The following is a 13,860-nucleotide window of genomic DNA, read 5'->3' on the forward strand; positions in this document are numbered from 1 at the left end:
CTTATTTATAATTAGATGTAGGTGTGATCATTTATAATTAAATGTAAGTGTGATTATTTAAACTTAAAAATAGGTGTAATTCATTACCGTCATCATCATCATATCAGCCGTAAACTCTCTATTGCTGAACATAGGCCTCCCCCTATTATATATATAGGGGGGTTTTGCCAATAGTTGCCACGCTTGACAGACGGGTTGGTAATTGTAGTTAAGGTTAGTAATGTTTTAAAAGGGATGCTGTTGCCCTTTCATAGATCATTAGGTTTACTTAGTCGTGTCTTACGTAAGTGTGATTAATTATAACTAAATGTAGCTATGATTACTTATAACACATTCAGTATAGTGCCGTAGTAGTTTTAGTTATCTTAAAAGTGACTTTAGACTTTTAAATTAAGAGATTTTCAATTTGTCGGTATTCCTTTTATGGTTTATATTACTGAATATTATAAATCGTATGTGAATTGCATGCTAGGACTTATATGTTTTTTATTATTTTTCTCTCAAATATGCATTTTTTATGGAACAAAATCTGCTTAACATTGACCAAAATGAAAAATTTTATTATATTTTATATATTTAGTTAAGGAATATAATGTAAAATAAGCAGTTTTGATGAAATAAATACTTCATCTTATATCTCTCTTTTGATATTTTTTATACATATACTACATAATTATTTATTATTATGATCATTTTAACTTGTCTTAATCTATTTTTCCAAGAATGTAAATTGCATAAAAATGTAAAAACTTGTCTATCATCTATAATTATCTATATATTATATACAAGACAGTAAAATACATAAACATGTAAAAATAGCAAGAATTAAGTTGCAGGTGAGAGTTAATTTTTTTTTGTTTTATTTACATTTTAGAATTTTGCTACATAACATCGCAAAAAGGGAGGCCTTTACTTCGTGTAGACGGGTTTACTTTCCGTAAACAGTCAAGCCATGGACAGAAATCGAGATGGACATGTTCGACAAACTCTTGTTGCAGAGCAGTAATTCATACATACGATAATATAATAATCAACGTAAAAAATATACATAACCATTAATTTGCAGTTTGGTTTAATTAACTGCAACTAATTATTGTATTTAACTCTAATTTGAACTAATTTTGTATTTATATTTTGTCTTATCTTATATTTTATATTAAGTTTTCTATATAATTATAAAATGTGTCACAAAAATTATGCTTTAAAACTTTAAACATAGTTAAATTTCTTGTCCATTATTCCCAGGTAAGACTTTAAAAAATGACGTAAAATACATGTGTGGAAATTCATATTAAAGACATTTTTTTAGTTTTAATTTTTTTGGCTGTTTTTTTTAAGTGTAATCCACTATAACTTTAAATACTGGAGTTATTAGATTAATTTTATACACGTGTAACTTATTTTTTCGCATGCATAGTTTATAAGTACATTTTACATCGATATAATTAATTTGATAAGATATTAGTCGTTTAAGTTAGTTTTTAGGAAAAAGTCCGTACAAATCGTATTTTAATATAAAAAAAATATTATATAACATAGAGTACCTAAATGATACCCTTTTACTCTCAACATTTATTTATAGTATTTTTTATTAAACTGGAATTTTGTAATTAAATTATGGTTTTTTATATCCAACTGAGGAAGTGAAAGTCTTTTCTTTCTATATCTATGATAAACCGATTGAGATGAAACTTTTTTAATTAAGAGATTTAAGGCGTTTTATTTAAATTTTAATTTATGGTTAGTGTTATTAATGAATAATTTAATAATATAAATTATTCAAATTTAATTATGGTTAATGTTATTAATGAATAATTTGATAATATAAATACAGTATTCATTTATATCGTATTGTTCTTTTTTTGATTGTTATGTGTGGTCATAATCATTTTACACTGCCTCACATTCACTCAATATTCTTATTTCTAAAATTAAACAAAAAACAACTATTACTACAACCTTCTGTGTAATTTGCAATATTTGTTTGATGTAGATTACATCTTGTAAACTAGTTCCTACTAACTCATTTATCTTATCGTATTTCAATATTGTCAACAGAGTGTACTGTTTTACCCATGATACCCCCCATGCGTTGCCATTCCTGAGGACTAATGTGTTATTCCTCTGTACCTTGTAAATTCACTGCCATATCTCACCCTTCAAACCGAAAGACAGCCATTCAAACACAACTGCTTCACAGTAGGAACACGAGTGGGACAGAAGTACTCAAGCAAACGTACAAAGTCTCCCTCTGATTGGTTTTAAAATTTGTTTTATATTTTTATTGTTAGAAAAGTACTTTTACTCTTCCATTAATTGTGTCTAATAATATCAATATATCTATTACAAAGTTCCGCAAAGTGCCAACAATGACGCCTATTAACAAACTTGTTTTAATTTATTAATATATTTTACAGAATGTCACTTCTTGACATCACGCAGAGGGAGACCGCTGCTTCGTATAAACGGTTATAACTTCAGAACACAGATAGTACGTGGAAGGAGAACTAGATGGCGTTGTTCAACAAACGCTTGTTGCACTGCAGTGGTACACACATTCGAAAACGAAATAATCAGGTTGAAGAATGTGCATAATCATTAACTCGTCGTGTGTTATTGGTATTCTTTAGCATATTTAAAATGATTTTTTAGGGCCTAACCCCTTAAAATGACTCATATATTCTCTTAGACATATCTTTGCCCATAGGTGAAAAGTCTGCTTCTGGAGTCTCTCTAAAATGAACTCAGGAGCGAGCTCATCTGAAAATATGGCTTTTGTTGGCTATATTTATTTGATTGAAGTTAGTTATTCTCTTGGATATCTTATATGTAACTTGGAATACCTGATAGAAAGGGATAAACGTTAATTACTATTTTTCATGACATATAAATAATAAATAGAGAATACACTATGCCTCCCAAAGTGTCTCTTATGCGTTGTCATTATCAAGTGTAGTTCTTGATCAAAAATGACAGTGTTATGCCTCTGTAACGAAACGTTGACACATGCTAGCACAGTTTTTAGTGACAAAAATAGGAATAATGTTATAATGATTTTTTGTAATAAAAAAATTTGATACTTTTAAAACGACACTACTTTTATTAAAATTTATAATTAATAATTTTAAGTTATTAAATTATTGTTTTTAAAATATTATTAAAATGTGAAAATCAAATTTCAATGATTATTATGTAATTGAAAAATAAAGTCGAATTGGACATGTTTCGTATTACTAATATAACGATGTACAGACGACGTCTCTTCATGTCGTATCTGTCAATCTTTATGATTATACCTGTATCACGAAAAAAGTACTGCACTAATTTGAATGCGGTTCTCATACTGGTGTTTCTAAATGTCTAACTTAAAATATGGTGTAATATTTCACCTAGAAATAGTCTATTTTGTTAATTTTCCTATTCCTGACATCCACAAGTACGAAGTAACAGGCAATAAGCTAGTCACAAATAAATATTAAGTATGTTTTGATCACTATTAATATAAATGTAACATCGCTTTAAATTTCATGAAATAAATATTTTATTCTTTAATATTTTTGTATATATTATACTTTTTCAATTAGATTTTTATACATACTGTAACAGTTTAAAGACAAGTTGAAACGATGAGTACATAGTCATTATCATTTTAACCATTATTCATAGACTCTATCATATCTCCGAGATTTTGATTTCCAAGAATGTATTAAAGTGTAAAATAACACGAGTGAAGATCCGGTAGATGCTTATTTTTAATAATTTCTACTCTAAACCACCTTCGAATGTCTTTATATTCCTCAAAGGTTGGATAGCAGAGAATTTTCTTTTATAATTTACCTTTGTAACTTACAATATTTCATCGTCATCATCATTTTAGCCTGTGCCTATCCACTGTTGGACATAGACCTTCACCACTGCCTTCTACCGTGCACGATCCTCTGTTTTTAACAGATGTCCATTATATTACATTACAATGCTTGTTTAAATTAAATTTAAAAGCTAAATTCAATTTACAACCACCTTTTATCATCGCACCGCTCCTCATAGACAGGGAAGCCATCCTCACACGCTTGAACTTAAATGGTCACGTACAGTGCGATTTCAAAGGATTTTTTTCTCACAGTCGCTCAGGTTGTGGAATAAGCTCCCTGTTGAGATTTTCCCTATAGACTACAGTATGGGGTTTTTTAAAAAGGGTATATTTAGGTTTCTTCAGGGTCGACAACGCGAACGTGACCCCTTAGTAATGCAGGCGTCCATAGGCTACAATGACTGTTAACCATCTAATCGGCTGTATGCATAGCTGCTACCTTGGTGGTATAAAAAAAAAAAAATTTTAAAAAATTTCAAGATTGAAATACAAATTCCGGTAATTTTATTTATACCTTAGTTTGGCCACAGTACAATATGCTTGTTTTAATTTTTTTTAATATTAATTTATTATTGGTTAATAATATTTAAATATACAAATGTTTAATTTCAATTATAGATATTCGCTTCTTAACGTCGCGGAGAGGGAGACCTTTGCTTCACGTGAAAGGGTACAACTTCAGGATGAAGGGGACGCAAGGTGCGAGAACAAGATGGACGTGCTCAACGAACGCGTGTTGCAACGCAGTCATTCATACTGTTGACAATGTAATTATCAAGTTGAAAAATGTACATAATCATTAAATCTTTTTTAATGATTATGTATCTGATTTTAAATGATTGAATTAATGAATTAAAATTTATTTCAATAATCCACAACACTTACATACATATACTTAGATTGCAAGTAATAACAACATTAAAAAAAATATAGAAAAAAAGTTTATATTTATCTATAAAGTGTAGTTGAATTCAGTGAGTGTTATGGAAATGAAAAAAGGATGCCAATTCAGCTTAAAGTTCCTGCAAATTTTAATATATATATTATGTTATTTTAGAAAATAAACTTTGTCTTTTCTAAAATGGGTCACGATCTGGACTCTATGTATATAAATATATATGATTCGAATTTTACTGTTAACATTTTTTTTACTCATTTGTCTGTCACTATTTTTTTTTTCTTATTACTAATGAGTCATTTACTGTTGGTAATGTTTTTGTTTCATTAAAAATATCATTATATATTATAATATCCTAAAACCAGGGTAGTTTGAATATTTCTCTCTATAACTTATATTATATATATATATATATATATTGAAAAGATTTATGTTATTAATGGATATTGCCACATACATTTTGTATTAAATTTAAGGGTTTTTTAATGAAATATAATTATGTATTTTGCTCAATGTCAACGTGTGTAATATGGATTTTAATAAATTAAAAAAGAATTTGTTCTAATGTGGTGATCGTTGTCATTTCATTTCAACCCTAGTCTGACACTGTACTTGAATTAAAACGCGAGTAAAACTAACGTAAATTATATTATTAATTCGATCCATTCGTCGTCCAGTGAAATGTAATACTCGTATCTCCTAAGAGAATAAGTGTTAATTTAATTTTTTTCATCTCTATCAGTATCGTCATATATCACCCGTTAATTATCCACTGTTGAACATAGGCCTCATTCTTAGGGGGGAGGGGGGAGGGGGAAGGTTGCTGCCACTTTTGGCAGTCTGGTTGACTATCGCAGTTAGGCTTTTAGTGAGCCACTGCTGTCTGTATCTCGACCATTAAGTTCCCTTAGTCATCTCTTAAGACACCCACGGGAAAGGAAGGGGTGGCTTATTCTATGCCGGGACCACACGATTCTTATTTACAGCTATTATTAGGTAATGACATTTAAATAAATAAATATTTAATTTAAATTGTAGATATTCATTTCTTAACATCGCGAAAAGGGAGACCTCTACTTCACGTGAACGGTTACAACTTCAGGATGAAGGAGACACAAGGTGTGAAAACAAGATGGAAGTGTTCGACGAACGCCTATTGCCCCGCAGTTGTTCATACGTATGACAACGAAATCATTATGGTGAAAAATGTACATAATCATTAACTTTAAGAAAATATTCCGGCACAACAATTTGTTTAATTTACTGTTACACATACATACTGTTACACACACACACACACACACACACACACACACACACACACACACACAAACACAAGCACGCACGCACGCACGCACGCACGCACGCACGCACGCACCCGCACACGCACACGCACACGCACACACACACACACACACACACACTCACACGCACACACACACGTACACGTACATGCACACGCACTCGCACACGCAGACGCAGACGCACACACACACACAATGTACTTCTGACTGGTTAAGAATTTTGACTACAATATATATAAAGAATGAATGAACTATGTATGTATATGACAAACGAACGCAGAAATTATACAGAAAGTCACCAGTTCATTTAATATAAAGTACTAGGAGAGCAGAACATTGCAGGAGATTTGATTAACAGTATGTGCTAATAAAACATCCTATATCCTATATGACATAACCTTAAAGAAAAGAACATATTCCTTTTTAAAAGGCCCGCAGTACACCTGCAACGCCTCTGATGTCGCGGATGATCATGGGCTGCGGTAGTCATTTACCATCAGGTGAGTCACATGCTCCTTTACCTCTGTTTTATAAAAAAAAATGTGCTGTCCATTTTCGATTTTGTTTGGTATGATTGAAAAGAAATCAGTCAATATTTGTGAGCCACGGGTTATAAATATCTTAGTTATAGCTTAGTATAGGATACAGCTGATTTTAACTATGAAGCGGGCAAACAAGAAATAAAAGAAGCTTTAATTGTCAAAATATTTTTAAAATTAAAATTCTGTCTTTGAAATATCAATAAAAAGAAGAAGAAGACACTGTAATACACTGACACTGAATACTATTTTATAATGGTATTCGATTTTTTTTTTATTTTATCACAAAGCAATTGGCATTTCACAAATATTTGTTTACTAACTTTTACACATTTTCGACGGATTGACTGGAATAATAACTATGCTCTTCTCATTCCCCAACAGTACATGTATGCCAGATTTCATGACTATTGATCGAGCCATTAAAATGTGAAGGATAACAAACAAATATATCATATTTTATATTAATATTGATATATTAAAAATATTGAATACTTTTTAGTCACTAAAATCATATTACGCCGACCCCAAATGATTGGGATAAGGGTAGGATATATATATATCATCTATACCATAGATTACGTGTACACCAAATTTCATAGTAATTGGTTAAGCTATTAAGGCACTATATAGTAACAAAAAACAAAAAATACTTTAACATTTATAATATTAGTAAGGATAAAAATATGTAAATCTGTTTCAGGTATCAGTTTTACGTTATCCAAACGAGGAACACCATTACTCAGAATAGGAGGTTACAACTTTTGCAAGCAGATAACACGCGGCAACAGGGTAAGGTGGATATGTTCGACGCACTCTTGCAAAGGTTGCAGTGCCGCTGTTCACACAATTGCAAACAAAATTGTAAAAATAAAGAACGAACATTCTCATTGATTCACTTAGTCACTACCTATCTATCTATCCTATTTGAGAGCTGCGCTCTTGTCGGTGGAGCTCTTGCCACTCACTTCGATTTTTAACGAGTCTCTTCACCTCTTGATACGACACGACACCAACTCCTTCCTTGATCTGCCTGATGTAACTATGTCTCGGTCTCCGTCTTCCCCTTCTTCCTTTTATCTTACCTTCTATTATAATGTTCATAAGTTCGCGTCGTGTCGTATCAAGTGTCCCAACATTTTTCCTCTTGTGTCCTCAATAGTTCTAATAATTTGTCTTTTTTCCTCAACCCTAAGCAGAAACTCCTCATTGTCCGTCACTACCTAAATACATAAAAATATCGGGTTACTCATCAAAACTTGAAGATTTCGTGTCAAAATCAGGATTTGGTTATGAAGGTGACATCGTTGTTACCGGAGAATGAAATAATAACTGACGTGGCCATAAATTTAATATTATGCCATAATTATAATCAACGAAATTTTTTTCTGCAGTTAATAATTTATAAATTTATTGAATACTGTAAATAATCTTAGTTTCTTTAACTTGTTTCAAATTTTATTAAAAGATGATTATCGTCATCGTCATATTTTTTTAATGGGTGATAATGGTATGGTAACTCCGTCTGCGCTATCAGTATACAATGGCGGAGCAACAATGATAGATGACTAATGAGGATGAAAGCAGGTCAGTTAGCCCATCTTGACGAATTCAACTAGAATTAGCCACGATGGTTTCCAGGGGGAACCATGTGGTTGTCGACCTGATAGAGTATATTGATAGTAGATATAATGGGGCTATTTGACCCCATTACTAACAATTCCTTTTCCCTATCGTTATCTGTTAACTGTCCACTGCTGAACATAGGCTTCCCCTATAGACTGCCATAAATAAGGGGGGCGTTCCTTACGGCAGTTTATTATTGGGGGATTTTGCCAGTAGTTACCACGATTGGCAGGCAAGTTGACAACCGCAGTTTGGCTTTTGGTAACGTTTTAAGAGGGACGTTGTTGTCCATCCCACGAGTATTAAGTTCCATCAGTCGTCTCTTACAACACCTATGAAAAAGGAAGGGGTGGCCCATTCTATGCCAGTACCACACAGCAAAGAAGAGTATGATTGGCGTAATATGTTTTTTTTATTACATAAGTTTTTTTTTATACAACTTAGAATGGCAAACAAGCTGGCGGCTTACCTGATGGAAAGTGGTAACCGTCGCCTATAGACATGAGCAGTACCATAGACATAACAGAGTACTGTTTCGCCCATGATACCCCCCATGCGTTGCCATTCCTAAGGACTCAGATGTTATTCCTCTGTACCCAGTAAATTCACGCCATATCCCACCCTTCAAACCGAAACACAGCTTTTGTCGTCAACCCTCCTTGTGTGTTCTGCCCTCCTTGGCTTGGCTTCCTCCTTCTTTCAACATAAAAATAATGTATAATAGTTATTTAACGATATTAAAAAATAATGTCTTAAATTTAGCAACTGTGTATTTATTTACAATTAACTACGCCAGCCACTTTGTCACCGTGGCTAAGACATCATAAGATTGCTCGGGCGAAAAATATATTGTATAATTGATGAAGTTATTATATAATATATTTTGTTTACAACTTATTCATTGTTTTAACTGTATATTTATTATTTTAGCATACACGTTTACTATATCACAAAGAGGAAGACCCTTACTACGTGTAAATGGATACACATTCAATATTCAATCGGTCCGTGGTCCAAAAACTAGATGGATTTGTTCTACGCACGCGTCCAAGGGCTGCCACGCTGTGATTCACACGATTGATAATAAAATTATTAAAATTAAAAACAATCACACCCATCACAATTTTAATTAATAATTAAAATGGATTAATTAATAATTAAAATGAACTAATTGTTAATTAAAATGAATTAATTAATCATTATTTATTGGATAACATGAAAAATTTAAAATTCTAATACATATTGAGGGAAACTAAACAACTTTCTCGAATATTGTAAATTTCAAATGGTAAGAAAAGTATCATATGGTAAAGTGACGGATGACTGTTTATTGATTGTATTAATAGAATATAAGTTGTGTGTGAGAGAGATATAAGATATATTTAATATTAAAAGAGTGAAATGAAAAATAAAGGTTTTGTAGAGAATTACACTGTTTTTCATTTACCTAAAATATACAGGTATATATTGAAAATAAGTATCTATGCATATAGTTATTTAAATTAAATATCTTAAAACTGTTTTATTTTATTTTTTTTATAAAATAAAAATAATTTGTAAAAAATTGTTTTCCTAATCATTTTAAACAAATTATCATTGATATTATTCTTTTAGTAAGAATATGCGAACTCGGCCACCTGAGGCACCGCAGACTTACCTTTTCCCCCTTTTTTACTAACTTCCTTTACTCACTCGAAAATATCTCTCATTTTTTCTTGATCCTTTCCTCCATACGATAAGTTGTAGATGCCATCAACAAATGCATTTCCAAGGTAGGTTGAAATCAGGCAAGTTGGTCGTGAAACTAAAAGCCAATACTTTGGGTAATATGGTTTCCAAATAATTGGGTAAAGGGCAGGAAGACGACGATAACTAATTGGTTATGCCTTGGTTATGGTTGAAGTCGGTTTTTATTTTAAAACACAATCTTAAGTTATTGTGTAGAGTAAATCCGATATAAAATAGTATAACTCACAATAGTTATGCAACGATTTCAGAATGCCATTTCTCAAGATCGAATAGAGGGAATCCAATGTTGCATTACGGGGAGTACCGGTTCTATAAACAGTCATCGCTCGGTGTGAAGTCAAGATGGGTGTGCGCCAAGCACTCTACACTGGGTTGCCGTGCAGTTGTGCACATGATAAACCAAGACATTGTCCGTATTCGATACAAACATAATCACAATTGATGTAAAAAACTAATATTTATATTAAATATAGATTTTTAATTATAGAGTTTTATTAATTCATTCATTCTTCATTTACACGCCATCTATGGTAAGACATGAAGGAGTAATTATGTAATAAAAACTCATATTTGAACAAATAAATTATTATTATTGTGTATATAAATACTAGTTGTTTCCCGTGATTTTGAACTAGTATATAAAGTAGTCTGTTTTAAGTTAGAACATAACCTACCCGTGTACCAAATTTCATTTAAATCTGTTCGGTCGTTAATTAGTAAAGTATGTAAATTATTAACTTGAAAAATATAATGAAATAAACAAAAAGGAAAAAATCGAATCAATGACTGAATAATCGACGGATAGAAGGATAAATGGAAAATATTTCAAATGCAGTAAAACTATAGAAATTATATATATTTAAATATTTCTAATAATAATAATAATTGTTTTACTCAATTAATTGTATATTTAATTTTTGTTAAATCCGCCAAATGTACAGTATGTATTTTTATAATTAAATAAATATTTTAATGTTAACTTTTTAATACAATATGTCTTATATTTTACAGAATATTCATTTATGACGTCAAAAAAAGGTACAACTTTATTATGTCTGAATGGTTATACGTTTTGCAAGCAGTCCACACGTGGACCGAAAACAAGGTGGATTTGTTCGACTAACTCTTGTAAAGGTTGCAACGCTATTGTTCATACAATAGACAATCTAATTGTAAAAACTAAGAATACTCATAACCATTGACAATTAAAATTGTTATGTTTTATTCTACTTTACTTTTATTTATTTACGTACACATACAGGAGGATGAAAGGCTGGTCATCTCGTTTCTTCGCGTCTTTCAGATATGCAGCAAACCTACCGGTAGATACATTTTCGTTACTACATGCACGGGAAAGGCGAGGCTTAGGTGTTGGTGTCTTTCTATCTCATGTAAGCGTTAATAAAAACGTTTTGATCGATAGATTTAATTTTCATTGTCTAAATAGTTTATTCTGGAAACAGGTCGAGAAAGTGGCCGCATTATCTTGTGTTGCATGCAATGATCTTGCTTACTGCACGAATTACTTCTACGAGCTCTATATCACTAATGAGGACAACTGAACAATGTTATTATCATACTTCATACGCTAAATAATACCTTTTCTGTATGAACATAAAGGTGGATTACTCCGAACAGCATGATTTTTTAAAATTATAAATTCTGTTTAATAGCAAATAAATCTGTTAGTAAACTATATTTTGATTTATATAATAAATTGAAATGAAGTTGGCGCAAATCGGGAAAGATGGACATTTTGCTTTACAAATTCCATAAATATTTGGAGAAGAATAAATTTTGAGTTATGAAGTTATGATACAATTTATAATGATTATGATTATTAATAAATATATTTTTTTTTTCTGTTATTTATATTTCATTCTATTTTTTTTTTATTAATTCAAATCTATTTTGGGGCATGTTATAGAGATAAAATTGGCTCATTTAAATGTATATTTGTATTTTTCAGAATTAACTTTTACGAGATCACAAAGGGGAACTTTATTACTCAAAGTGGGTTCATACACATTTTGCAAGGCGAGCACACTTGGATTTAAGATTCGATGGATCTGTTCAACGCATTCTGGGAAAGGATGTCGCGCTTCGCTTCACACAATACATAATGATATATTAAAAATAAATAATATTCATAATCATTAGCGAAATATAATGGAAAAATAAATATTATTAATAAATATTAATATTATAAGGAGAACAAAAGAACAGAGAGATTTAAATGTTTGTAATGGATGAATGCAAAAACCGGTCGACCGATTTTAAAAGTTCTTTTACCTTTACAAAGCTACATTGAAATAATGATAATATTTATTTGCTCTAATATGAACATTAGGTATGTTACTATGACGAAGATTGTATGGCAATAAAAATAAGTATATATACTTACTAAGTTTATATACTATGTGTCAATGAGTTTCCCAGAATCTTTTGCTTATGTATTATTATTTTTTTGTAATCTGATTCTAAAAAATGATATTTCTAGAATTATATATAATTTTATACATATACTCGTATGTTACTTTTACCTCCTTCTAGGGTACGCAAAAACATTGTAATACCGAATGCCCACTGCAGATTTCTTTTGTTTTTTTTTTCTGCGTTTATATCAATTTATTCCAATAACTCTGCAAACAATTTCGATCTTTTGGTTTTATGAACATGACATTTGGCTGACGTATTTTATCTATTTGATCCTTAACACCGATTTGTTCACGATTCTGCTGCTAAGCAGCGGTGTACTACTATGTAACACATCCAGTGTTTCATCGGTGTGTATGAAGGGACATAGTAGTGAAATCTATAATTTATTTATCCTTATTCATGAAAACGTTAAACTACTCATAAATCTATTTTAGTTACTGAACTGTTTTGTCTCTTTCTTTTACACTAAATTCCCAATTTGAAAGACAGTGACAAAACACTTTATCAGTTTAAATAAGTTTTTAGTTTTTATGAATAAGTGGGTTAGTCTCTAAAAACGTGGGCTTTTATGGGCATTATAGTAAATCGTGTGGTATCTACAGTGCTCTCTAGTATAATGTATGTAGGCAACAATTACAACTTTCCATCAGGTGATCCATCAGCTTGCTATGCTAAATTGTAATAAAACAAAATTGGCATTTATATCATTCTCTAAATAAGTGAACGACGAATTGAATTTACAAAATAAATTTAAAATTGATCTCATGCGTCGTAACTCACATCGGATGTCGATCGGACATTCACTCTATAATGTATGTATGAGGCAAAGTGATATGGTGAAAATCAACTCCATCTAAAATTTTTAGTGTATATAAATATTTTGTCTTACTGATACTGTATGTTTTATACCAGTTTATACTTTTTGTAAAGGATAAATCCGAGATTTATATTACAATGTAGTTGGTGCAATTTGTCTCTTACTTACTTCTTAAATGACTTGTTAGACTGTATCAACAATATACATAATATAATGAGGAATATACATTTCGTTAAAAGTAAATTATTAATTTTGTTCATTTTTCTCAGTGTACAGTTTAACGACGTCACGGAGAGGAAAGCCATTGATTTGTATCGGCGGCTTTACATTCTGCAAGAAATTTACGTACGGACCGAAAACGAAATGGGTTTGTTCGACGCACTGTTGCCGGGGCTGCCACGCGGTCGTCTACACTTTTGAAGATCAAATTATTTCTGTCAGAAATGAGCACTCCCATTGACATCTGGACGAAAAAAAACTTTAAATAAGATTTTTTTAAATTTGTTTTACTACTATATTATATTAAATATTCCAAGAAATTTACAAATGAATCTAAAACGGCATTAAGATGTCGTACTGGTTATGCCCATATGTACATTTTTCTCTACAAATTTTAT

At 31.0% G+C, this 13,860-nt stretch overlaps 1 protein-coding gene across 5 annotated transcripts in view; it reads left to right on the forward strand.

Moving 5' to 3' along the window:
* The window catches only part of LOC113518763 (modifier of mdg4), a 362,824-nt gene that overhangs the window by 327,113 nt on the left and 21,851 nt on the right, over positions 1–13,860 (forward strand). Inside the window, exon 5 of one of the 5 annotated variants that reach the window (XM_052892526.1) lies at positions 10,236–10,444. The exons of the other annotated variants lie outside the window; for them this stretch is intronic. Coding sequence (XP_052748486.1) covers positions 10,236–10,429 — 194 coding nt within the window. The 3' untranslated portion in view covers positions 10,430–10,444. Of the gene's footprint in view, positions 1–10,235; positions 10,445–13,860 lie in introns of those variants that run through there. 5 annotated transcript variants of the gene reach the window in all.

This window comes from Galleria mellonella, unplaced genomic scaffold, assembly GCF_026898425.1.
Source record: "Galleria mellonella isolate WM207_F2 unplaced genomic scaffold, CSIRO_AGI_GalMel_v1 utg159, whole genome shotgun sequence".
Lineage (NCBI taxonomy): Eukaryota > Metazoa > Arthropoda > Insecta > Lepidoptera > Pyralidae > Galleria > Galleria mellonella.